The 23,227-nt window shown below is 36.5% G+C and overlaps 1 protein-coding gene across 3 annotated transcripts in view; it reads right to left on the bottom strand.

Annotated features, from left to right (window-relative positions):
• Positions 1–23,227, bottom strand: part of UTP18 (UTP18 small subunit processome component) — a 37,648-nt gene that overhangs the window by 5,633 nt on the left and 8,788 nt on the right. For all 3 annotated transcript variants that reach the window (XM_031469601.2, XM_064496102.1, XM_064496103.1), the window contains exons 6-12: positions 21,232–21,320; positions 19,522–19,647; positions 19,249–19,423; positions 14,801–14,901; positions 14,431–14,521; positions 12,619–12,742; positions 974–1,148 (exon numbers count right to left, since the gene is read on the bottom strand). In XM_031469601.2, the coding sequence (XP_031325461.2) occupies positions 974–1,148; positions 12,619–12,742; positions 14,431–14,521; positions 14,801–14,901; positions 19,249–19,423; positions 19,522–19,647; positions 21,232–21,320 (881 nt within the window). The remainder of the gene's footprint in view (positions 1–973; positions 1,149–12,618; positions 12,743–14,430; positions 14,522–14,800; positions 14,902–19,248; positions 19,424–19,521; positions 19,648–21,231; positions 21,321–23,227) is intronic.

The raw sequence follows: 23,227 nt of genomic DNA, 5'->3' as shown, positions 1-23,227 counted from the left end.
ATTTCCAATTTATCCCTCCCCACCATTTCCCTTTTGGTAACCATAGTTTGTTTTCTATGACCGTGAGTTGATTTCTGTTTTGTAAATAAGTTCACTTGTATCATTTTTTTTAGTTTCTACATATAAGTAAGATATTTGTCTTTCTCTATCGTACTTCACTGAGTATGATAATCTCTGGGACCATCCATGTTGCTGCAAGTGACATTATTTCATTCTTTTTTATGGCTGAGTGATATTCCATTATATACTGTAGAATTCTTTATAAATCTTTGTAAACTATACACTATTAAAGCTGATGAAATACGTGTGACTGCACTAGGGAGAGGACTCTTGGAAGCCTGTGCCTGGCTTCTTCCAGGCTTCACTCCAGTCACCTTTTCCTTTGGATGATTTTGCTTTGTATCCTTTCCCTGCAATAATTCTGAGCCATGAGTATGACCATATACTGCATCCTCCAGTCTTCCTATTTATTGTTGTATTCACCAAAGCTCGGGGAGATCCTGGGGACCCCTGGCACAGAGCTACGTTTCTAAGTACTATCCAGCTATTTAAATTGCAATCTTTTTACACAATTTATTTTCAAAATTTAAGAACTGCCTCCACTCCATTTTGACAAAAGGCCTTAAAAAGGCAGATGAAAGAAAATTATAGAGGAATAAAGTGTTTGCTTTAAATACATTCCTTCATACATGTGCTGAAAGCTCTGAAAATGAAGATCACCACTTAAGGAATGCTGGGAATAGACACAGCCTTCCAAAAAGAACAGATATTAATACAAAGATGGTGGCCACTGCGCATCATTTCTACAATCACACCCAAAAGCTGCAATACTAACAATTTCTATACCAAAAGAGGCTACTCTTTTTAAAATAATCCAACACTTTTCTATTATCTTTCTGTGTTTTCAACTTAAAATTTTAAAATTCCAACTTAAAATTTAAAATGCTAAAAGGAAAGGGTAAAAAAATATTACCAATCTGACTGCTTCTTTCATTTTTTCTGAAGCAATTGCCAAGATTTCTGTAGTAGGATTGAAGGTCAGAGACGTAACACCTGTAACCAAGTTCATTATAGCTTTTATCGGCTTTGGGTTTGTTTCTTGGAGACAAGAATCTTGACTGTATATGTTTACCACTCCGCAATTGGAACTGCAAAGAGAAACAGGCATGTAACAGATTAAAAGCAAGCAAAAGGGCTTTCACAACCTAAGTGAACACAGATTTAATCCCACAAACTGGTATTTACAGGAAGTATAACCTGTTACACAGGGACCATGGGTTAGAGTTCATCCCAAGGCAAAAGCCAGACACATTCTATCAGTTCAACCTCAGTCTTGCTCAGCTCTTCTTAACTCCGGCAGCTTTTCAATTACTAGAGTAGCTAGAAAATCCAAGAAGGCACAGAATCTTTATTATTCATTCCGTCAATAAATTATTTATTGAATTTCAACTCTATGCTAGGCACTATTTAAGTGCTTGGGTTGCAAAGATCAACAAGACTGACACTTTCATGGCATTTATGGCCAACCTAACATTCTAATATGTCAATGAGAGCTGCCCTTCAGCTACTTAGACCTCCTCCTTTCTTTTTTTTATGTATTATATTTATCAGAACTTTCAAAACAGTGCTGAACAACAGCTGTAACAGCACATATCTAAGTTTCTTGCTATATCAGGAATATCTACAAGCCAAGAGTTATGCAAATGATCGTCCACTCCAAGTTTACTGAAATATTTACCAGCAATGAATTACACCCAATACTTGTAAAAAGTAAATCTTACTGACCTTGTAATTAACAGAAACATTCACAGACAAGAACTTTCAGTAAACATCTTAGACCTCAATGTTCAGATCACCTAATGTTATAAGCATCATTTATAAGGAACAGGAATAAGGTCCTTGTAATTCAAAATATTTAATTCAAACTTAATTAGCAAATGCAGTATAAACCAGAAAGATGTGAGAAATTAAGCCTCAAATTCACAAGGGTAACACACATGTATTCCACTAAGTGTCCTCTCACTCTTACCAGTCAAACATTCTCACTTACTCACTTAATACTTACTGCCTACAATGAACAAGGAACAATGCATAAAAACAAGACAAATTCAGTGCACACACAAGATTCCACAGCTTGAAATTATAGCCAACACACAAACAGTATGCTAAATTATTTACTGCTTTAAGTCTTCAAAATAACTATGTATACATTTTCTCACATACATTTCATATACATTAAGAACCCCGTAACTGGCCGGAAGCCAAGATGGCAGATTAGAAGGAGCTAGAGCTTACCTCCTCTCTCAAACACACCAAAATCATTATCTGCAGAACAACTACTGATTAAAAAGATTGGAAGCTACCAAAAAAGTCCTTCCATAACTAAAGACACAAAGAAAATACCATGAGAAGGCAGCAGGGAAACACTCGTGATATAATCAAATCGCATAGTCCCCTGCTCCAAGTTGCATGATCCACAAACTAGAGAGTAACTATACTGCAGAGGTTCTCCCACAGGAGTGAGAGTTCTGAGCCCTGTCTATAGACATGGCCCTGCCCACCAGAGGGCCAAAACCCAGCTCTATACACCAGTGGGCAGGCACCAGACCCTTCCACCAAGAAGCCTGCACAAGCCTCTAGGACACCCTCACCTACCATGGGGCAGACACCAGGAGCAAGAAAACTATGATCCTGCAGCCTGTGGAATGAGTCCATAAACACAGGCTAGACCCTACCCTGGGCCCAGCTCCCTCTGGCCCTTGGGTGATGAGAGGGGAGAGCACTGCTGAGAACTGAGATGCACAGGACAACTCCTACAGAGGCTCACTTCTCCCAAGGTCGAGAAACATAACCAACCTACCACATACATAAAAATACAAATAGAAATTCAGACAAAATGAGGAGGTAGAAGAATATGTTCCAGATAAAGCAACAAAGTAAAATCACAGAAGAACTAAATGACGCAGAGACAGTCAATCTACCCAAGAAAGAGTTTAGAGTAATGATCATCGTAAGATGATCCAAGAACTTGGGAAGACTTGCACAGAGTGAGATGTTAGAAGTTTTTAACAAGGAGCTTAAAATATAAAGAACCAAACAGAGTTGAAGAAAACTAACTGAAATGAAAAATACACAAGAAGGAATAAACAGTAGACTAAATGAGGCAGAAGAATGGATCAGTGAACTAGAAGGCTGAAAACTTACCTAACCTGGGAAAAGAAACAGTCACCCAGGCCCAGGAAGCAGAGTCCTATACATAATTAACCCTACCTAAGAGGAACACAACTAGGAACATTGTAATTAAAATGATAAAAAATAAAGAGAATATTAAAAGCAACAAGGGAAAAGAAGAAATAACATACAAGGATTCCCATAAGGCTATCAGCTGATTTTTCAGCAGAAATTCTTCAGGCCAGAAGGGGGTGGCATGATATATTTGAAGTGATGAAAGGGAAAAACATACAGCCAAGAATATTCTACCCAGCAAGGCTCTTGTTCAGATTTGATGGAGAAAGCAAAAGCTTTACAGACAAGCAAAAGCGAAAAAAATCAGCACCACCAAACCAGCTTTACAACAAATCCTAAAGGAATTTCTCTAGACAAAAAAGAAAAGGCCACCACTAGAAACAAGAAAACTACAAATGGAAAAGCTCACTAGCAAAGGCAAACATTCCGTAAAGGTAGGAAATTATCCACACACAAACTAGTAAGAAGGTTAAAAGACAAAAGTAGTAAAATCATCACAATAAGCAGTTAATGGATACACAAAACAATTAAATGTAAAATATGATACCAAAAAGAGTAATCGTGAGGTAGGAGAGTACAAACGGAGGGTTTTTAAAATGCATTTGAAATTAAGAGATCAGCAACTTAAAGCAATCACACACACACACACACACACACACACACACACACACACACACTCACACACACAAATATACGGCTATACTAAAATCTCATGGTAACCACAAACCAAAAATCTATAACAGAGAAACACACAAAAAGAGAAAAAGGAATTCAAACATAACAGTCACTAAATCACAAGAGAACAAAAAGAATAAGTGGGAAAAAAACCTAAAAGATAAATCCAAAACAACTAATAAAATGGCAGTAAGAACATACATATCAATAATTACCTTAAATGTAAATGGATTAAACGCTCCAACCAAAAGACAGAGTGGCTGAACGCATACAAAAGCAAGGCCCATATACGCTGCCTACAATGGACTCACTTCTGATCTGAGACACATACAGCGTGAAAGTGAGAGGATGGAAAAAGGTATTCCACGCAAACAGAAATCAAAAGAAAGCCAGAGTAACAATACTGGTATCAGACAGACTTGTATCAGCCTTAAAACAGACTTGGAAATGAAGACTGTTATAAGAGACAAAGAAGGACACTATACAATGATCAAGGGATCAATCCAAGAAGGTATAACCATCATAAATATATATGCACCAAAAACAGGAGCACAATATATAAGGCAAATATTAACAAACATAAAAGGAGAAGTTGACAGTAACACAATAATAGTAGAAGGACTTTAACACCCCTCTTACATCAATGGACGGCTCATCCAGACAGAAAATCAATAAGAAAACAGGCCTTAAATTACACATTAGACCAGATGGACTTAACTGATTTATAAATAACATTCCATCATAAAGCAGTGGAATATACATTGTTTTCAAGTGCACATGGAACATTCTCTAGGATGGACCGTACGCTAGGCCACAAAACAAGCCTCAATAAATTTAAGACAACTGAAATCATATCAAGCATCTTTTCCAACCACAACATTATGAGACTTGAAATCTATGAGAAAAAAACTTCAAAAAACAAACACATTGAGGCTAAACAATATGCTACAAAACAACCCATGAATCACTGAAGAAATCAAAGAAAAAATTAGAAAGAACCAACAGACAAATGAAAATGAAAACACAACAATGCAAAACTTACGGGACAGAGTAAAAACAACGGAATTTTATAGTGATACAAGCTTACCTCAGGAAAAAAGGAAAGTGACAAATAAACAACCTAACCTCACACCTAAAGGAACTAGAAATAAAATAACAAACAAAACCCAAAGTCAGTAGAAGGGAAGGAATCATAAAGATCAGAGCAGAAATAAACAACAGACTAAAAAAAAAAAAAAAACCCAATAGAAAAGATCAATGATCTAAAAGCTTGTTCTTTGAAAAGATAAACAAAAAAAATAAACCTTTAGCCAGACGCATCAAGAAAATCAGAAATGAAAAAAGTTACAATCTATACCACAGAAATACAAAGGATCTTAAGAGACTACTTGAGCAACTATATGCCAATAAAATGGACAATCTAGAAGAAATGAACAAACTCTTAGAAAGTACAATCTCCCAAGACTGAACCAGGAAGAAACAGAAAAGATGAACAGAACAATTATCAGTACTGAAACTGAATCAGTAATTTAAAAACTGCCAAGAAACAGAAGTCCAGGACCAGATGGCATCACACGTGAATTCTACCAAACAATTAGAGAGGAATTAACACTTATTTTTCTCAAACTATCTCAAAAAAAAATGGCAGAGGAAGGAACACTTCCAAACTCATTCTATAAGGCCACCATTATTCTGATACCAAAACCAAACAAAGATATCACACAAAGAAAGAAAATTATAGGCCAGTATCATTGATGAACACAGATGAAAAAATCCTCAACAATATATTAGCAAAATGACTCTAACAACACATCAAAAGGAGCACATACACCATGATCAAGTAGGATTTATTCCAGGGATGCAAGGATTTTTCAATATCACAAATCAATCAAAGTGATACACCACACTAACAAACTGAAGAATAAAAACCACCTCAACAGATGCAGAAAAGGCTTTTGATAAAATTCACCATCTACTTATGATAAGAACTCTCCAGAAAGTGGGCACAGAGGGACATATCTCTACATAATAAGGGCCATTATATGACAAACCCACAGCTAACATGATACTCAATGGTGAAAAGCTGAAAGCATTCCCTCCAAGATGAGAAACAAGACAAGGATATCCACTCTTGCCACTTCTATTCAACACAGTTTTGGAAGCCCTAGCCACAGCAATCAGACAAGGAGAAGAAGGAAAAGGAATCCAAATTGGAAAAGAGGAAATAAAACTATCACTGTTTGCAGATAACATGATACTATACATAGAAATTCCTAGGCACCACCAGAAAATTACTAGAGCTCATCAATGAATTTGGTAAAGCTGCAGCTTACAAAATAAATATACAGAAATCTGTTCCATTTCTATACACAAACAACAAAATATCAGAAAGAGAAATTCAGGAAATTAAGGAAACAATCCCATTTACCATTCCATCAAAAAGAATAAAATACCTAGGAATAAACCTACTTAAGAAGGTAAAAAGACCTGTATTCTGAAAACTATAAGACACTGTTGAAAGAAACTGAAGATGGCACAGATGGAAAGATATACTATGTTCTTGGATTAGAAGAATCAATATTGTTAAAATGACCATACTACCCAAAGCGATCTACAGATTTAATGCAATCCCTACCAAAATACCAATGGCATTTTTCACAGAACTAGAACAAATTAAAATTTTGTAACGAAACACAAAAGATCCCAAACAGCCAAAACAATCTTGAGGAAGAACAGAGCTGGAGGAATTATACTCCCTGACTTCAGACTATACTACAAAGCTGCAGTTATCAAAACAGTATGGTACTGGCACAAAAACAGACACATAAATCAATGGAACGGGATAGAAAGCCTAGAAATAAACCCAAGAACTTATGGTCAATTAATCTATAACAAAGGAGGAAAGAATATACAATGGAGATAAGACAGTCTCTTCAATAAGCGGTGCTGGGAAAACTGCACAGCTTTATGTAAAAGAATAAAATTAGAACATTTTCTAACACCATATACAAAATAAACTCAAAATAGATTAACGATTTAAATGTAAGACTGGGCACTATAAAACTCCTAGAGGAAAACAGGAAGAACACTCTTTACCACAAATCAAAGCACTATTTTTTTGGATCAATCTCCTAAAGTAGAGGAAATAAAAGCAAATAAACAAATGGGAACCTAATAAATTTAAAAGCTTTTGCACACCAAAGGCAACCATCAACAGAATAAAAAGACAACCTACTAAATGGAAGAAAATATTTGCAAATAATATGGCTGTAAGGGGTTAATATCCAACATATATAAAGAGCTCATACAATTGAGCATCAAAAAAACAAACAACCCAATTAAAAAATGTGAAGAACTGAATAGACATTTTCCCAAAGTAGAAATGCAGATGGCCAACAGGTACATAAAAAGACTCAAAATCACTAATCATCAGGGAAATGCACAATGAGATATCACCTCACACCTGTCAGAATGGCTACTATCAAAAAGTCTAAAAATAACAAATGTTGGCAAGGATATGGATCAAAGAGAAATCTTGTACACTGCTGGTGGGAACGTATACAGCCATGTGCAGCCACTGTGGAAAACAGTACAGAAGTGTCTTAAAAACACTAAAAACAGAGCTAACCATATGACCCAGCAATTTCACTCCTGGTTATATATCCAAAAAAACCCAAAAACATTAATTTGAAAAAACACACACACCACAATTTACAATTATTTACAATCGCCAAGACACTAAACTAACCTAAGTGTCCATCAACAGATGAATAGATAAAGAAAACACGGTGTATATATACAATAGAATACTATTCAGCCATAAAAAGAAATTCTGCCATTTGCAGCAACATGGATGGATTTGGAGGGCATTATGCTAAGTAAAATAAGTCAGACAGAGAAAGATACTGTACAACATCACCTATGAGTGGAATTTAAACAATACCACAAACTAGTGAATATAACAAAAAAGAAGCAGACTCACAGATCTAGAGAACAAAATAGTGGTTACCAGTAGAGGGGTGAGGCAGTGCGGGGGGACAATTAAAAGTGTGGGGAATGGGAGGTACAAACTATTGGGTGTAGGATAAGCTGAAGGATGTATTACACAATACAGGGAATACAGCCAACATTCTGTAGTAACTGTAAATTGAAAATAATTTTATAAAAACTAAAGATAATTTTTTTAAAAGCATGTATGTCCTGCAGAATCTCTAGATGAAGCAAAATGAAACCCACTTTATATGTTCAATGAGAGCACTAAAATTAAGGGACTATCAATTCCACGCCCCAAATCATAATGAATTTCATACTTTTCTTTAACCTTGAATTATTCAGTATTCTTTTAAAATAAAAACAAAATATTTGGGGGGTGGCAGGGTGGAAAGAATACAGAACTGTAAACCACACAATATGAGGTCAAAATCCAACTCTGCTAATAACCGGTTTGATGAGTAACAACCAATAAACAACACTTACATTACTTAACTCTTACACCTCAGTTTCCCTATCAATAAAATAATTGGATTAGACTAGTACTACACAGTACACCTCTCTGCGGTTATGGAAATGCTCCAAATCTGTGCTGCCCCATATGACAGTCACTAGACACATCTGGCTACTGAACACTTAAAGTGTGACTAGTGTCACCAAGAAACAGGTGTTTTTTTTTTTTTTTTTAATTAAATTCAAATAGCACATGTAGCTGGTAGTTACTGTGATGGGCATGCAGGGTTAGACTAAGAGACCACCCAGAAATTAAAAACAGAGACGTAATATTCAATTTCTTGTAATAACATATAATGGAAAAGAACCTGAAAAGAAAAAATATATATGTATACATATATATATACATAAATGAATCACTTTCCTGTATATCTGAAATTAACCTTGTAAATCAGCTACACTTCAATAAAATTTGTTTTTAAAAAGGAAAAAAATAAAAAACAAATACAAACAAGTGGAGAGAGAACATCATCATCAGAATAAACTAACAATGAAAACACCCTGCATACAAAGATGAAAGAGAAACTTGTTGTGTGTTAGCTTTCTAAGTTACAGAAGACCAGTTTCCATGTTCTCCAAATCCACATAGGTTACTGAAATCACAAAAATCCTGAAGCAAAGTTTATGTTAAGGGTATAAAACCCAGATTTAACTAGCAACAAATAGCAATCCAAGGTATATTTAGAGATTTAAAAAGAATGAAGATAAAGCTACATAAAAACTAAAGCACAGAATGTTTGAAGCTGATTTTCCAAACGGATTATACAGGATGGCACAAAAGGATTCATACTCAAGAGAAACTGGACTAAACATTCTTTACTTCGTGTAAGACTCCTTAATTTGCAAAACTCCTCCTAATTGTACCATGTACTTATCTAAAAGCACAAATACACAGAGATGTACCTTTAAAAAGGCAGCAGAACTCAGTCATAAAAAAGAACGAAATTTTGCCATTTTGCAGCAACATGGATGGACTTTGAAGGCAATATGCTAAGGGAAATAAGTCAGAGAGAGGAAGACAAATACTGTATGACATCACTTATATGTGCAATCTAAAAAGCAGTTAATGAATATAACAAAAAAGAAGCAAACTCACAGATACAGAGAAGAAATTAGAGGTTACCAGTGGGGAGAGGGAAAGGAGGAGGGGCAATACCAGGGGAGGGGATTAAGAGATACAAACTATTATGTAGAAAATAAGCTAAGAGATACATTGTACAACATGGGGAATATGGCCAATATTTTATAATAACTATAAATGGAACATAATTTTTAAAAATTGTGAATAACTATACTGTACACCTGTAACTTACATAATATTGTACATCAATTATACTTCAATAAAATAAAAAACAAAAATAAAAAAGTTTAAAAAAGCAATAGAATGGTTAAAGCTCAGGCTTTGGAGCCAGACTATTTGGGTTGTAATCTTGGCTCTGCCATCTACCATGTAACCCTAACCAACATACTTAAATCACAGTGCCTCAGCTTCCCCACCTGTCAAGTGGGGATCAGGGTACCAATATCATGGAGTAGGATATGAGGATTAGGTTAGACTATATATGAAAAATATCTATATACATGTTTATATAAGTACATATATACATATTTAACATATACACACATACATATATATAGATATATATGAAAAACAACAGTTGCTTGGCACATAGTAAAAGCTGAAAGAATTTGCTATTAACACTATAAATCTTTTCATTGTAATTATTATTCAGAGCACAGTCTGAAACTAGATGGAAACTAGTAAAAAGACAATTTGTATATTTTTAAGAAGCTAATGAAGACAAAAGTCAACAAATATCTAACTACCTGATAGAACTTTGATTAGTAAATACAAAAATGGGTTTTATGGCTTTGACCAACAGTTCTCAAAATGGAAAGACCTCAAAGGGGTTTATAGCTTGCACATCCCCAGTAAAGGCAGGAGCCCAAGCTAGTGACCTGTTCCATGGCTGCACAGCAAGACATTCTTAACTAAGCAGAGAAAATAAAGAAACAGCAACAAAACAAAGGGGATTCTCTAAGCCACCTTATGGGGCCACCTGAATGTGGTGAGCTACCTTCTGAGGTCTATGTATTCAAAGAGCTGTCACGTGCAAAGGAGAGAATACGCCATGTCTCAGCTCTTCCCCATTCTTCAGCAGTGCTTTGTACATAACCTGCATTCCAACGTTTTTTTTTTAACTGACTGACCTCCAGATCAGCTAAGAAATCACAAAACAAAACCCACTACTGCATTTACAGAAGATGCAGCAAAGGTACAACTTAACTAGATTCCACCCAATAAAGTGAGAAGGGCACTGCACCTGGAAAAGTAAGACCGAGTTCAAGACCCTACCTGACCAATGATTTCAACTGTGTCTTACAGAACTCTGGCACATCAGCCGCCATCTATAAGGAAGGGTTACTCCAGAATGATTTCCCAAGTACGTCCTAATACTATCATTGTACGAATTGAAATGAAAATCTTCTAAAATTATGTAGCAATCCTTAGATTAACCAAAGCCATAAAAAAAGACACTACAAACTAAAAGACTTCACCATTTACAATATTCTTAGCTTCCCTATTTCCCTATCAGAGAAAACCTGTAAACAGAAAGCATCCACTTTATGCCAGGACACTGAGAAGAGTTAACTGATACCAGCTGACAAATCCTGAGATCAAAGGAGGAGTTAATTCCCAGCAGCAGAGGCTAGGACAGAGGGGTTTCACACCAGCACATGGAAAGGGGAAAGAGAGGGAGGAGGGAGGAAGGGAAGGAGCAGCCAGCCAACCAGCTAAGTGGGTTCAGTTTCTCCTACCTCTGCCCTGACTTCACAGTAACTCTTCCCCACCTGCCTGATAACATGAGAAATTCCTCTAAGAGTTAAGGTCTTTCTTTACAGGTTTAAGAATAAAAACCTAATAATGGTCTTTGACCAAGCACATCAGAATTCAATTACACTGAAAGGCAATTAAAATCAAATGAGTTTAAACTACTAACATCAGATTCTTTCCTCTTTGAGCCCTTCAAAGTGGATTAACAAAAAGTGATACAAAAAAAGAGAGGCAAGGATCAGAAAAAGATCAACCTCACAAATTTAAGTGAAGGTTATTTTTGTGCAGTTGTTCTTGTCCCATATAAAGGCAAAAGCAGTTCTGCTTAAATTACTTATAATTAGTTTAAATACCAGTCTTCATTTTAAAAGAGCTTTATTCTCACATCTGCTCATCATGAATTGCTGCCATGTGCACACTACTCTGCAAATGCTGGGCTCACGCTGTCCCACTGCCCACAGCAGATCCACATGATGTTAGCCTGGCCTCCAATTGCCACTGCCTGGTTCCCAGGCCCCAAGGAAGCAGCTGACCAATTTCCAAAGGTGGCAGGTATATTTATAAGCAGTTTCCCCAACTTTAATCTTTGAAGGAGGGAGTGAAGAAAGAGTGGTGAGTTATGCTTTTGGACAGCAAGACCCACTGGACCCTCCAACCAAGCAAGAATTTGACTGAAATCTCTTCATGGATCAACTGTGCTTAACCTAAGAAAGTCATAAAGATTCACTTCTGGAAGTTCTAAAATTATAGGTGCTGATTAGTGATCTGGTAGGTAAAATAGTTTGTATCCAATACCTCCTCCTCCCACTCTGCATCTTTAGAATAAAGCCATCTTTTTCCCAGTGCAATAAACATTTTTCTCAACAATGACACAGTAACATGTTCTAGAAAATACTTTCAAAGTCTCTAAAATACTAACAGTATTCCCAAGGAACATGTTTTTGGTTTTATCACCTCGCTAGATGAAGGGAAAATGCTTTAAGTATCTGTAAGACTTAAACCCTAAGTTTAACTTATTCTACTTCCTCATCAATGACAAGGTAAAATAGTAAACAGGAACATTCGATGTAATCAAATGAGCATTTCAAACATAAGAAAAAAATACAATCGTGTACTAAGGTAGTCTGGTATTTTCTTTGCTAAAGAACTAAAACACTGCCATTAATATTATTAAACACAAATATTAACAAACATTATTAAGATGATAAAATGTAACAGACCTCAGTTTATCAATTTCATATTACTGAACAGTTTATAAACAGAACTACTCAAGCACCAAATAGGATACTCAATTCTTCAGTATCTTCTCATTGGCAAAAAAGGTAATTAAAGCTTACCAGAAATCTCTTTTTACTTACCCACAAGCCACATACTGTCCATTCCTAGATGTGGCAATGCTTAATCCATATAAACTGCCTTCATCAACAAATCTGTTAAGGCACTTCCTAGAGTTCACATCCCAAACATAAACTTCCCCATCCCCTGAATGAAAGAGTCAAGAAAGGGTCTGGTTAATTTTGCTTTAAACTTGAACGGCAACTGAACTGACCATTCTTAGTCCCTCTTTAGTAGTACAAGGGACTACAAATAAAGACCTACATATAAATGTCCAAGGTCTGGAAAACTGGCCTAAAAATACTTCTTGAGTACATTCCCAGATACAGAAAAACTGCATCCTCATTTGTCATTAATAAACAGTATTTTTAGGTTTAGAAGTGAAAATCACAAACTCTTGGCTTGAGTTGAGCTTTTAAAGACGTGTCTACATTTCACTCAGAAAAACTGCTGGACAAAACTTGAAAAAGCAAAAACCAAACTACCCACCAGCACAGGTCTGCCAATATCTATCAATAGGTATTAGAGCACCTTATACGTAAGACTAGGTGATTTAGATACCAAACTAACGATGAACGTGATAACGGAGAAGGAAGTGAAAGAATGAACTGATCAAGGCCATAAGGAACTTACAATTTAATTAGGAAGGTGTGCACAAGTTATCTATCACCAAGTCATTTAAATAATAAGAAATGCTAAATGTGAGTGATAAGCACAAACAGTATAGAGAAGGGAGAATGTATGAAAGATAAAGGATATTAAATCTGAAGAGAACACAAGTATTTTCATGAAACGGCCATTTAATTGCCAGAAGTAGTCCTTATTCTTTTCTCTCCTTTGGACTCCATATTGATGATCACCCTCCTTCTCACACCCATCACCTGTACAATGTTCCTTTACCCACCTCAAAGGTGCTCCCTCACTCATCTCCTTCATCTTTCTTTTCTGTGGATACTGCTCTAAGGTTCACCCTTCAATACCCTTCTAGACTACTATCTTTCCAATGAGAATTCAATGAATCTCACTGTTTCAACTACTTCATGAACAAATAAAATGTCCAAAGCTGGCATAAGGGTTTAGGTTAGCTGAAAATGAAATATGTAATTTGAAAAAAATTTAGTAGGGTCAAAATTTAAAACCTTTATGTCTGTCTGCAGGTAATGGTTCAATACAGGAAGGTATTTAAAGATTAGCTAGCTAGCAACAGACTGAAGTGGGAAGGGAATAGATCAAGGGCAGAATATCACCTAAAGTAAGTACATTAAATGGTCATGAGTTGATGATGACTTACAGCAAAAGCAGCAATGATTAATCCATAAGGAAACAAAGCTATGCTGAGCTTGTGATGGCCCCTTTAGGAAAAGGGTTAGATGACATGGGACAGCCTGAAAGGCCAGCAGAAAAGCACAAGATTAGAAACCATCAGGGGTAATAAAGAGGGTCAACAGTACTACAGAAATGTCAGGATGAGATCGGAACTGTTTTCAGGCAATAATGAAGAAAATTCCAAATATTACTCAAGTCAAAAGGGGCTAAATGAAAAGGGGTGATGATTCTAAGCAACTTTCAAAAAGAAAGTAAGAAAGTCATAGAATGAATCATCGTCTAAATATGCATTTTCTTCCTATCTTTTCCCCAAACAGCGCACATTAAGTGGTTAACCCTTCACTATTACTAGCTGGAAAGTGAGAAGGCAAACGGCAACAAAAAATAAATTCCTAAAATAAAAATGACTTTCTTACTAGCAAAAAAAAAGTCTAAAATCAAGAACAGTTTTGGTGAAATCTGACAGTTAAACACATCTGAAGCTTCTTGGAAGCTTGTCATTAACTTACCTGAAGAGGCATATACTTTCTTACTGTCTGAAGAGAATGTGGATGCTGCAATCCTTCCATTAATTTTCATGCTACCAATTAGTTCTTTAGTCTGAAAGAATGATAAATACTACTTATCAAATTGTTAGGAGGTTCACAGGAGAATCACAATGTGTCAAATACAATCTAGTTCTCTATTTTGTGGCACGTATTCAACTTTGTTTTTCCTTATACTCTAAAATTCTCCCCCAAATGCCACAACTTCTCCCCAAGTTCCCCTATGTTCCTCTACTGGAGATGCTGACTTAAGGACACCATGAGTGATGGTTTAAGACTCTCCCAACACTAAAGTCTTATCCTAAAGAACAAGCAACAACCAATAATGGTTCACCTTCATTGACAACAAATGTAAATATCCAGCAACACCATTTATAAGCAAGAAGGACCCATCTGGGGAGACTTCAAAGCTCCTCACTATCTTCTCCTTCAAACCTAAGAAGAGAGATGAATTAATAAGGATTAATATGATTTGCAGTAAAGCTACTTTTCACTCACAATTGAGAGTTTCTTACTTTTTTAAAACATCTTAACAGCCTCACATTAAATAAAACCTAGGCTCAGACTCTGAATAGATCTGACCCCATGCATCATCAAGTATGACCCAAACATAAGGTCACCACAAAATGCTTAGCAACCTTCTGTTCTTCGTCTTGCTTAACATTCACCATTTTAATTGCAGGCCAGAGATCCAGCTCTCCAAACAGAAAACTTATTGACTAATTTTCCAAATGTAAACAGTAATACCTGTAATTAACTAAAAGGATAAATTATACTTCTCTGTCACAACATTCATTACCAGAAGGGAAATACACTGCCAATACAGACAGCTAAAACATGATAATATGCAGAAATTAGCTGCTGGCCACCTACTAAACATCCCATGATGAATGGGACTCTAATTCTTAATTCTGTGGATCCAAAAAGAAAAAACAAAACAAAACCACGTGTCAGTGTATTCAAGAGTTGATTAGCTTCTCAAAACGTGACTCATGTAACCAAATCACACGAGCTAAGTATGTAGACCACAGTCAATTTACTTACTTATGAAAGGACTTTTTTTTTTTATGCCTAAAAGGTTCATACTGACTATGCAGGAGACTCCTTCTAACGCTTATAGAGCCAACTTACTTATTAAAGAGTTGCCTGATAGAAAGGATACATAAACAAAGGCTGTAAGTGGCTACACTTCCAGGGAAGGGAAGTAGGTAGTCAAGGTGACAGCAGAAGAGAATTTTCACTATCCCATGTACGCACTGGGTTCTTTATACAATGTGAATGTAAGGCCCAGTCAAAAATAATGGATTAAAAAATTTTAAGTTTCTAAGTTAAAATATTAATCAGAAAAAAGAAAATTTAGAAAAATTCAGTGATGAACACTTGTTCCCCTCCCCCAAAGGAAAGTGATGGTTAAAGGTCCCACAGACATACTCTGTGCCTCTAACAGTCTTTAGATGGTTCACAGCACTGCAAAACTGGGCCTCCCATGCTAGCCCCCCCTCCAGAGCCTACACCCTAGGTTTCTTGATTGGAATCAATCCAGACATGTATTTCCAATTACTGGCGTTACTTCTGCAGGATGACCAATCCTCTTCATAGTGATTCTATTCCTACTAAGGGAAATATTCATCCCAAATTTGGGGCACATATTACGTAGTGACTGCAGTATACAGAAACAACTCCAACTGTAAGGAAAGGATCATGCATGATGAAGCAGGGAAAGGAGGCTCATCCAGCACAGTGCGAGGTTACAGCTGCAAACCCCTCCAGACCTAATCCTAATGGCACAGCACCAGGCAGTGGGAACACGAGACAGAACTAAGTGTTCACCTTGGAGCCTACAGCTGGGCACCACCATGGTCCTGGAGGACTGCAGACGGCACAGATACCGTAAGGACAACAGTAAACAAAGATCCCTCACATTGTGCAGGACCAGTGTGAACACAGAACCAGTGTGGCAGCAACAGAGGCAAAATGCCAGAGGACTCATCACACAGTCCACTGCTCTCTGCCTTCAGTGAAAGACCTTGTCCTTTTGGCCTGAGTAAGCCCGTTGTTTTTGGGCAATTCAGGAGAGGGAGTTGTCTTCAAGAAGGAAATACCAGACTTCCAACAAATAAGGACAGGTAGTTGCTTTAGCAATTAATTGGAAAAATAAGAAAGATACCCATATTTTCATCCAAAGCTTGCAGTGTATTTTACTAGTTATGTGTATATAGCATTTTGCTTTTAACCTCACAAAAAATAGTGATAATAAATGCTAATATCAATATTATAAGTGCTTTTTATAAATGCTGGACCCTTCAAAATAGAAGTAAGATAAAATTTACAATATGGCCTTGAGAAACAAGAGACAGAATTTTAAAGATGTCAGATACAAATGTTTTTATAGATTAGGAAATGAGATTTTTAGGTCAACAGCTGAGCAACTGATAAGAAAAAGAATGGCCAATTTAATTAAAATAGAGTCAAATTCCACAGGATGGGAAGCGGACTGACTATCATCAGATAGATTATACGCTGTTCTTAACAATGACAGTAGTTACCCATGGTGGAATATTTACCATGGGGCAGGTGCTTAGCTTAGGAGCTCTCAAAAATTCTCTTTTAATATTTATGACCCTCGACTTTACAGAAAGAAAGCTGAAGCTCAGTGATGACCATACCAAAATGCCTAGAAATCATAATGGCTGCCTGACCAAAAACTTTATTCCCCAACCATCAAATTCTTTATGTTTACCCAGAACAAGAGAGCTCTCTTGAGAACTGTCTTTCTAAATGAGGGAACAGACACCGCTTCTGGAGTTTGAACTGGTAATTTGTGCTCCTTAACCTTTCTGGGTACCAGTCTGGTGAAGTGTTCTGATCCCGTTCTCAAACCAACAGTTGTTTAAAACTTTCATAACTGAAGCAAATGCTAAATTTCAGTTAGAGGTTAGTGAAAACAAAGATGTAATGTTTTTCTTATCCAACTTCACAGACCCTTGAATTTTAAAGAGTCCATGAACCCCACTTTATGAACTCTGACAGGTTAATGGAACGAATCATCAGTTTACAATTCTTCAGAATGCATCAACTCTATACTCTTCATTTTTCAGATTTGCATTTATGACAGCCAAGAGTTTGCATACATATAAGGCTTGTATATCCTAACTTGTCAGCAACTTTCCCCCCTTGTTCTGCTGTCCTTAATTTCTTGAATTAGTGTTTTATAACAAGAAACTGCGATTATATTCAATAACGTATCACCAAAAAAGAAATACATTTGATTTATCATTACTATTATTATCATCATCATTATTACCAAGTTATGCTTATTGAGGGAAGAAAAGAAAAAATATTAGAAGGGAAAGATAACTGCCATGTCTTAGAAGAAGCTGGTGGTCAAATACACACCCCTGCACATTCGTGAATCCACAGTGGACACCGGTAACTACCAGATTTCAGCCATCTCTGGTCTGCTTTTCCCAGGAAGATGCAATGCAGGAAGGACCAAAGCCCATTCCTCTTGATTAGTGGAATAATATTTAAGAATGATAACTACTACATGTTGTCTTCTGTTTCAAAATGAGATGGTTTAAGGTAGTAAACTCAAAGGGAGGTCCGTGGCTCAGCAGCATCAGCACCATCCGAGAGCTTGTTAGAAACGCAGAATCAGGCCCCCCTCAGAACAACGGAATCAAAACCTGCACCTTAACAAGAGCCCCAGGTGATTTATATGCACATTCATGTTTGAAAAGCACTAGTTTAAAGCATAAATAGATAAATTAAGAACCTACTTCAAAAGGATCACTAAAAGTGTCAGGAACACAGGAAAGAAAAGACCACAAACACTGAAAATAAACAGCATAAATGTTTCTAAACTTGGCCTTACTCACTTAAACCACTAGTAGAACAAAGGCTGTACAGAGCAAGTCCTGTCCTTTACCGCCCCACACATGTGCAGTTCAACAGGGACACTGCCAGGGAGCCGCAGCCCATGCCGACGCCAGCGCCCTGATTTATAATGTTAACCCAACCAACTTCATTACAGTGACTCTGCTTCCCAAAGGATTCATGAAGGTGTCTCTATATTTTGTGGTAAAAGCGGTAGGAGAACACAAGGGAAAGATAAATTTTCATCTGATAAAAAAAGGTTTTTTTTAAGTAGCTCATTCTTTAAAACATGTTACAACCTCCAAAAGCAGTGCTTTACTTCCTTTAAATGTAAACCAAAATTCTATTAGAACAAACATAGAACTGGAGGTTTCCAAATTTCCTGAAGATGAGAAAAGTGAAATGATTAGAACCCAGGTCTTCTAACTCCCAGGCTCATGCTCTTTCTGGTGTAGCAATTTGCTAATTTACAGCCAAGTATTTGCAACTGCTTTTCTGGTCTAGGAGAATATTTATCTTCAAATTATGGTTTTCTCCTAAGAGCTTAATAAAAAGTCAGTTCAAGGGGAAGGATATAGCTCAGTGGTAGAGTATGTGCTTAGCAGGCACAATTACAAGGTCCTGGGTTCAATCCCCAGGACCGCCATAAAAATGAGTAAATAAATAAACCTAATCACCCCCACCAAAATAAATGTTTAAAAAAAAAAGTCAGTTCACTGTTTTCATTCAACCATATTATATCAATAACAGAATATTTTCCAAATACTACAACCAAAGAAACTTATTTTTAAGAATTCTATGGGGAGGGAAAAAAAAGTGGTTGTAAGTACTGTTAAATGAACTCAGCTGTGGGCTGGAGGGTGGGGACAGGTGAGGACTCAGCTACGTGTTCAATAGAAACCTTACCTCTTACTTGATGCACAGGAATTAGCTTTCCAGCCAGCATATCATAGACATAAAGAACTTTGCTGTGAGTGCTCGTGGCTAAAACCTCTTCTCCATTAGCACTGAAACAAGCCTTAAAGATTGGAAACTTTTCCAAATAGATGCTCTGAATTTTAGGATTTGTTTTTCCATCAACCTATAAGGAAGTACAAAATGTTTCTTTTGGTTACTTCCATAAACCCTGTATGCTGACTAAACACTTCTCACTACAAGTCTTCATTTAAAAATGCCCACCTGAAAGAGTGATACAGCGTTATCTAGTCCAGCGACCATCACAACCTGTGCACAGGGATGGAACTGCACAGACGAGACCCGAGCAGTGGTAGGACGTTCAGCGTTAGCGTGTTGGCAGTTCTTCATCTACAGAAAAATAAAACTGGAATTTTATCAATTCAAACGGGTTAATATTATTTTCTTTAAAGCATGAAGAAAAAACATTATAAAGTAGTTTGCAATGCAGAACAAAGTGCACTGCAATGGTAACCAGAAGACCACAGCTCTGCTACCAACCAGCAAGTCATTCTGCTATAAAAGAATCCATTTTGACCATCTTTCAAAGAAAGGGATTAAATCATTAAGGCCTTAGAACACCAGAATATAGTTACAATATAGTTACTTCCCCACCATACATCCATTCGGGTTAGGAGACTTTTATGCCCAGAGAAATTTTATTTAAAACTCCTACTCTGGCATCTGTGCATTCATGGTACAGAGGTAAGAGGCACTGGGTAGGCATCCCCACAGTTCTACGGTTGGCAATTCCTTGTGTTCTTCTCTCAGGGTACATGGTTGCCAGTTTAAAGTAGTGATGAGTTCATGCATCATTTGGACTATTTTCAGTTATTTTTCTGTTTTTACATGTCTTCCCCTCTGCATTAAAAATTCACTAATATAAAAAAACTTATGTGTGTTTTGTTGGAAACCACCAAAGTTAAATTTTATGGTGATTATTATTTTCTTTTTTAGCTCACTCTAATTCTTATTTTTTATTGACATGTAGTCAATTTACAAATGGTGACTGCATTTTTAACAGGGGTGAATTCACCCTATATGGAATTAAGCGAGTTATCTTCATAGGATGAGCAAAATAACTCTAACAGTTTACTATAATAGGGTCCTATCTCCACCAATACACATGCCACCATTTTATAATGAGGAAAAATACCTATGTCAGAGAGAAATCTAGTCATTGATATTATATCAAAGCAAGTGCTGAGTAGGCACTTGGTTACCACAATAAACAAGAGAGACAGTGATGAAGTAGAAAGTAACTAGTAGGCCACTTTAGATAGGATGGCCAGGAAAGACGTTTCCAGGTGTCATCTGAGCAGAAAGGTAAGAATGAGTTGGCCACTGGCAGTGTTTGAAGAACAGACAAGCAGAAGAATGAGCAAGAGGAAAAGTTCAGAGGGAAAAAGGGGTCGGCATGTACAAGAAACAGAAAGAAGGCCTGTGTGGCCTGAGTAAGGAATGAGGAAAGGGATGAGGCAGAAGCCAGATCGTGTGAAAGGAAGTGTAGACTAGAGTACAGAATTCACAAATTTTCAAAGAGCAGTGAAAAGTGACACAACATGATGTTTTATTTTTCAAAGACCCCTCAGGTTACTGTAGAAAGACCAGTTTGGAAATGGAGAGTTTAGTCACACAGCTGCAGTGCACTGGGTGAGAGATGACAGCAGTAGGAACTAGGCTGGTACTAACAGAAAGGACAAGAAATGCAAAAGGAAAAATCAAATCAGATTCCCAAGATTCCTGAGGACATAATTTAACCTTACCCATCACTTCTGCAAAAGGAAAAAACCTAACATAAATATTTACCAAGGCAAAAATGACAGCAAGCACATTTAATTCCCCAGAAAAAGGGAGTCAACACATTTGTAACTGGGAAGCATATTGGATTTCAAAGTTAGTTAGCTAGAGAGGTCCAATTTCACTGACTCTCACCTTTAAGATGCCTTTAGGAAGAGTGGCTGATGTGGATAGGAAATTCCCAGTCCTTTGCAACAAATCATCTTCATCCTCTTCACTTTCATCTAAGTCAAACAAATCCACAGGCTGATCTTTAGAATCAATGAGATGGCCATTACCTACACCAAACATCTGTAACTAAAACTTCACCTCCCCTCCGAGTCTCCCAACCTTAATCATTTTATTTCATCTGCAATTGGTAAAAGTAAAACAGCAAAAGAAATCTGAAGGAGAGGAAATGATGACAAAGACCTCAATATATATGGTTAAAATCAAAGCCTAACTCTGGAACCAAAGATGCACATTCACAGATGGTGACTAAAACAACATGAAACGAAATAAAGTTGTAATAAGAGTCAGCATTTAATTTAAAAAGCATTTAATTTAAAAGTGTGGCAAAATTGGCAACAGGGTGAACAGCAGATCTAGCTTAACAATTCACATGGAAAAGAACTAGAACTTCTAGCTGACTGAGAGCTCAAAGTCAGCAAACCGTGTATCTGAACTCCAACGAGAGGTAACAGGGCTGCTTTTCCCCTGGAGACGACTGATGGTTCCAATAAAGAAAGCTGAGACGCTAAGCAGAGGTTTTAAAACACCTGTAGTGTTAAGGAGGCAAAAACTAGCATCAAAAGCCCTCTAAGGTCTGTAAAGGGTCTGGCAAACCACTAGGCTTTGGATTGTTGCCACAAAAGGGTAACATAAAATTAAAGGTGAAATCAAAGAATTATGAGAAAATCTCCCAGCAGCTGAAACCCAACTATGAATCCTCACACTCCCTCACTAGAATAAGATGCTCAGGGATTGCTAGTGCTCCTTGGCCACCTACCCATAAACAAACACACAAATCCTCTGGCCAAAGACATCACTGTCCTAGACCTCTAATTAATCAGCAGTATTTTTCTCCAATGAAATATAACCAGGTCAATAATGACAGGGTAAGATAACCTGACCTAAAACTTAAGGGAAAATACACAATTTTCATAGAAGATCTAGATAATGGAATTACCAGACACAAAGATCTTTAAAAAGATTATGTTTAAAATTCATAGAAAAAGAGATCAGACTTGTGGTTACCAGAGGCTAGGGGGTAAAGTGAGGGGGAACTGCATGAAGGCAGTCAAAAGGTACAACTTCCAGTTATAGGATAAATAATTACTAGGAATATAATGTACAACATGGTAAGTATAACTGCTGTACATTATATATGAAAGTTGTTAAGACAGTAAATCCTAAGACTTCTCATCACGAGGAAAAATTTTTTTTTCTATTTCTTTAATTTCGTATGTATGTGAGATGACAGATGTTCAAAGAACTTATTGTGGGAATCACTTCATGATATATATAAGTCATCATCATGCTATACACCTTAAACTTATAATACAGTGCTGTATGTCAATTATATCTTAATAAATTTGGAAGGAAAAATAATAAAAAATAATTTTATGTTTAAAATTTTTGTTTAACATATTCAAGATAATTAGAGACAAGACTCAGAACTGAGCCAGAGAACTAGACTATTTAAAAAAAGCACCAAATGGATACTTTAGAACTGAAAATACAGTAATTAAGCTTAACACCAGTTGGATGTTTTTAACAGGATATCAAAATTACCTGAAGTGTAAATTAATGGTCTGAAAAAAGGATCCAAAAAAAAAATATCCAGACTGAAGTACAGAAAGCAAAAAGATAGCTAATACAGAAAAGAACACAGGATATACATATTTTTTTAAATTTAACATATGTGTAACTGGTATCTCAGAAGGAAAGAAAAAACAAAAACAATATTTGAAGACATAATGGACAAGAATTTCCAAAACTTCAAAGAGCACGATAAAGACCAAGCAGAATACAATGCAAACTAAAAAGACTGAGGCGGGATTGGAGGGAGGATTAAATTAACAAAACAGCAACACTAAAACAATCCACAATATTAAGAAATTACTACTGATTTCTGACAGTGTATGACGAA

This window comes from Camelus dromedarius, chromosome 16, assembly GCF_036321535.1.
Source record: "Camelus dromedarius isolate mCamDro1 chromosome 16, mCamDro1.pat, whole genome shotgun sequence".
Classification (NCBI taxonomy): domain Eukaryota; kingdom Metazoa; phylum Chordata; class Mammalia; order Artiodactyla; family Camelidae; genus Camelus; species Camelus dromedarius.
This window is presented reverse-complemented; position numbering and strand designations above follow the sequence as displayed.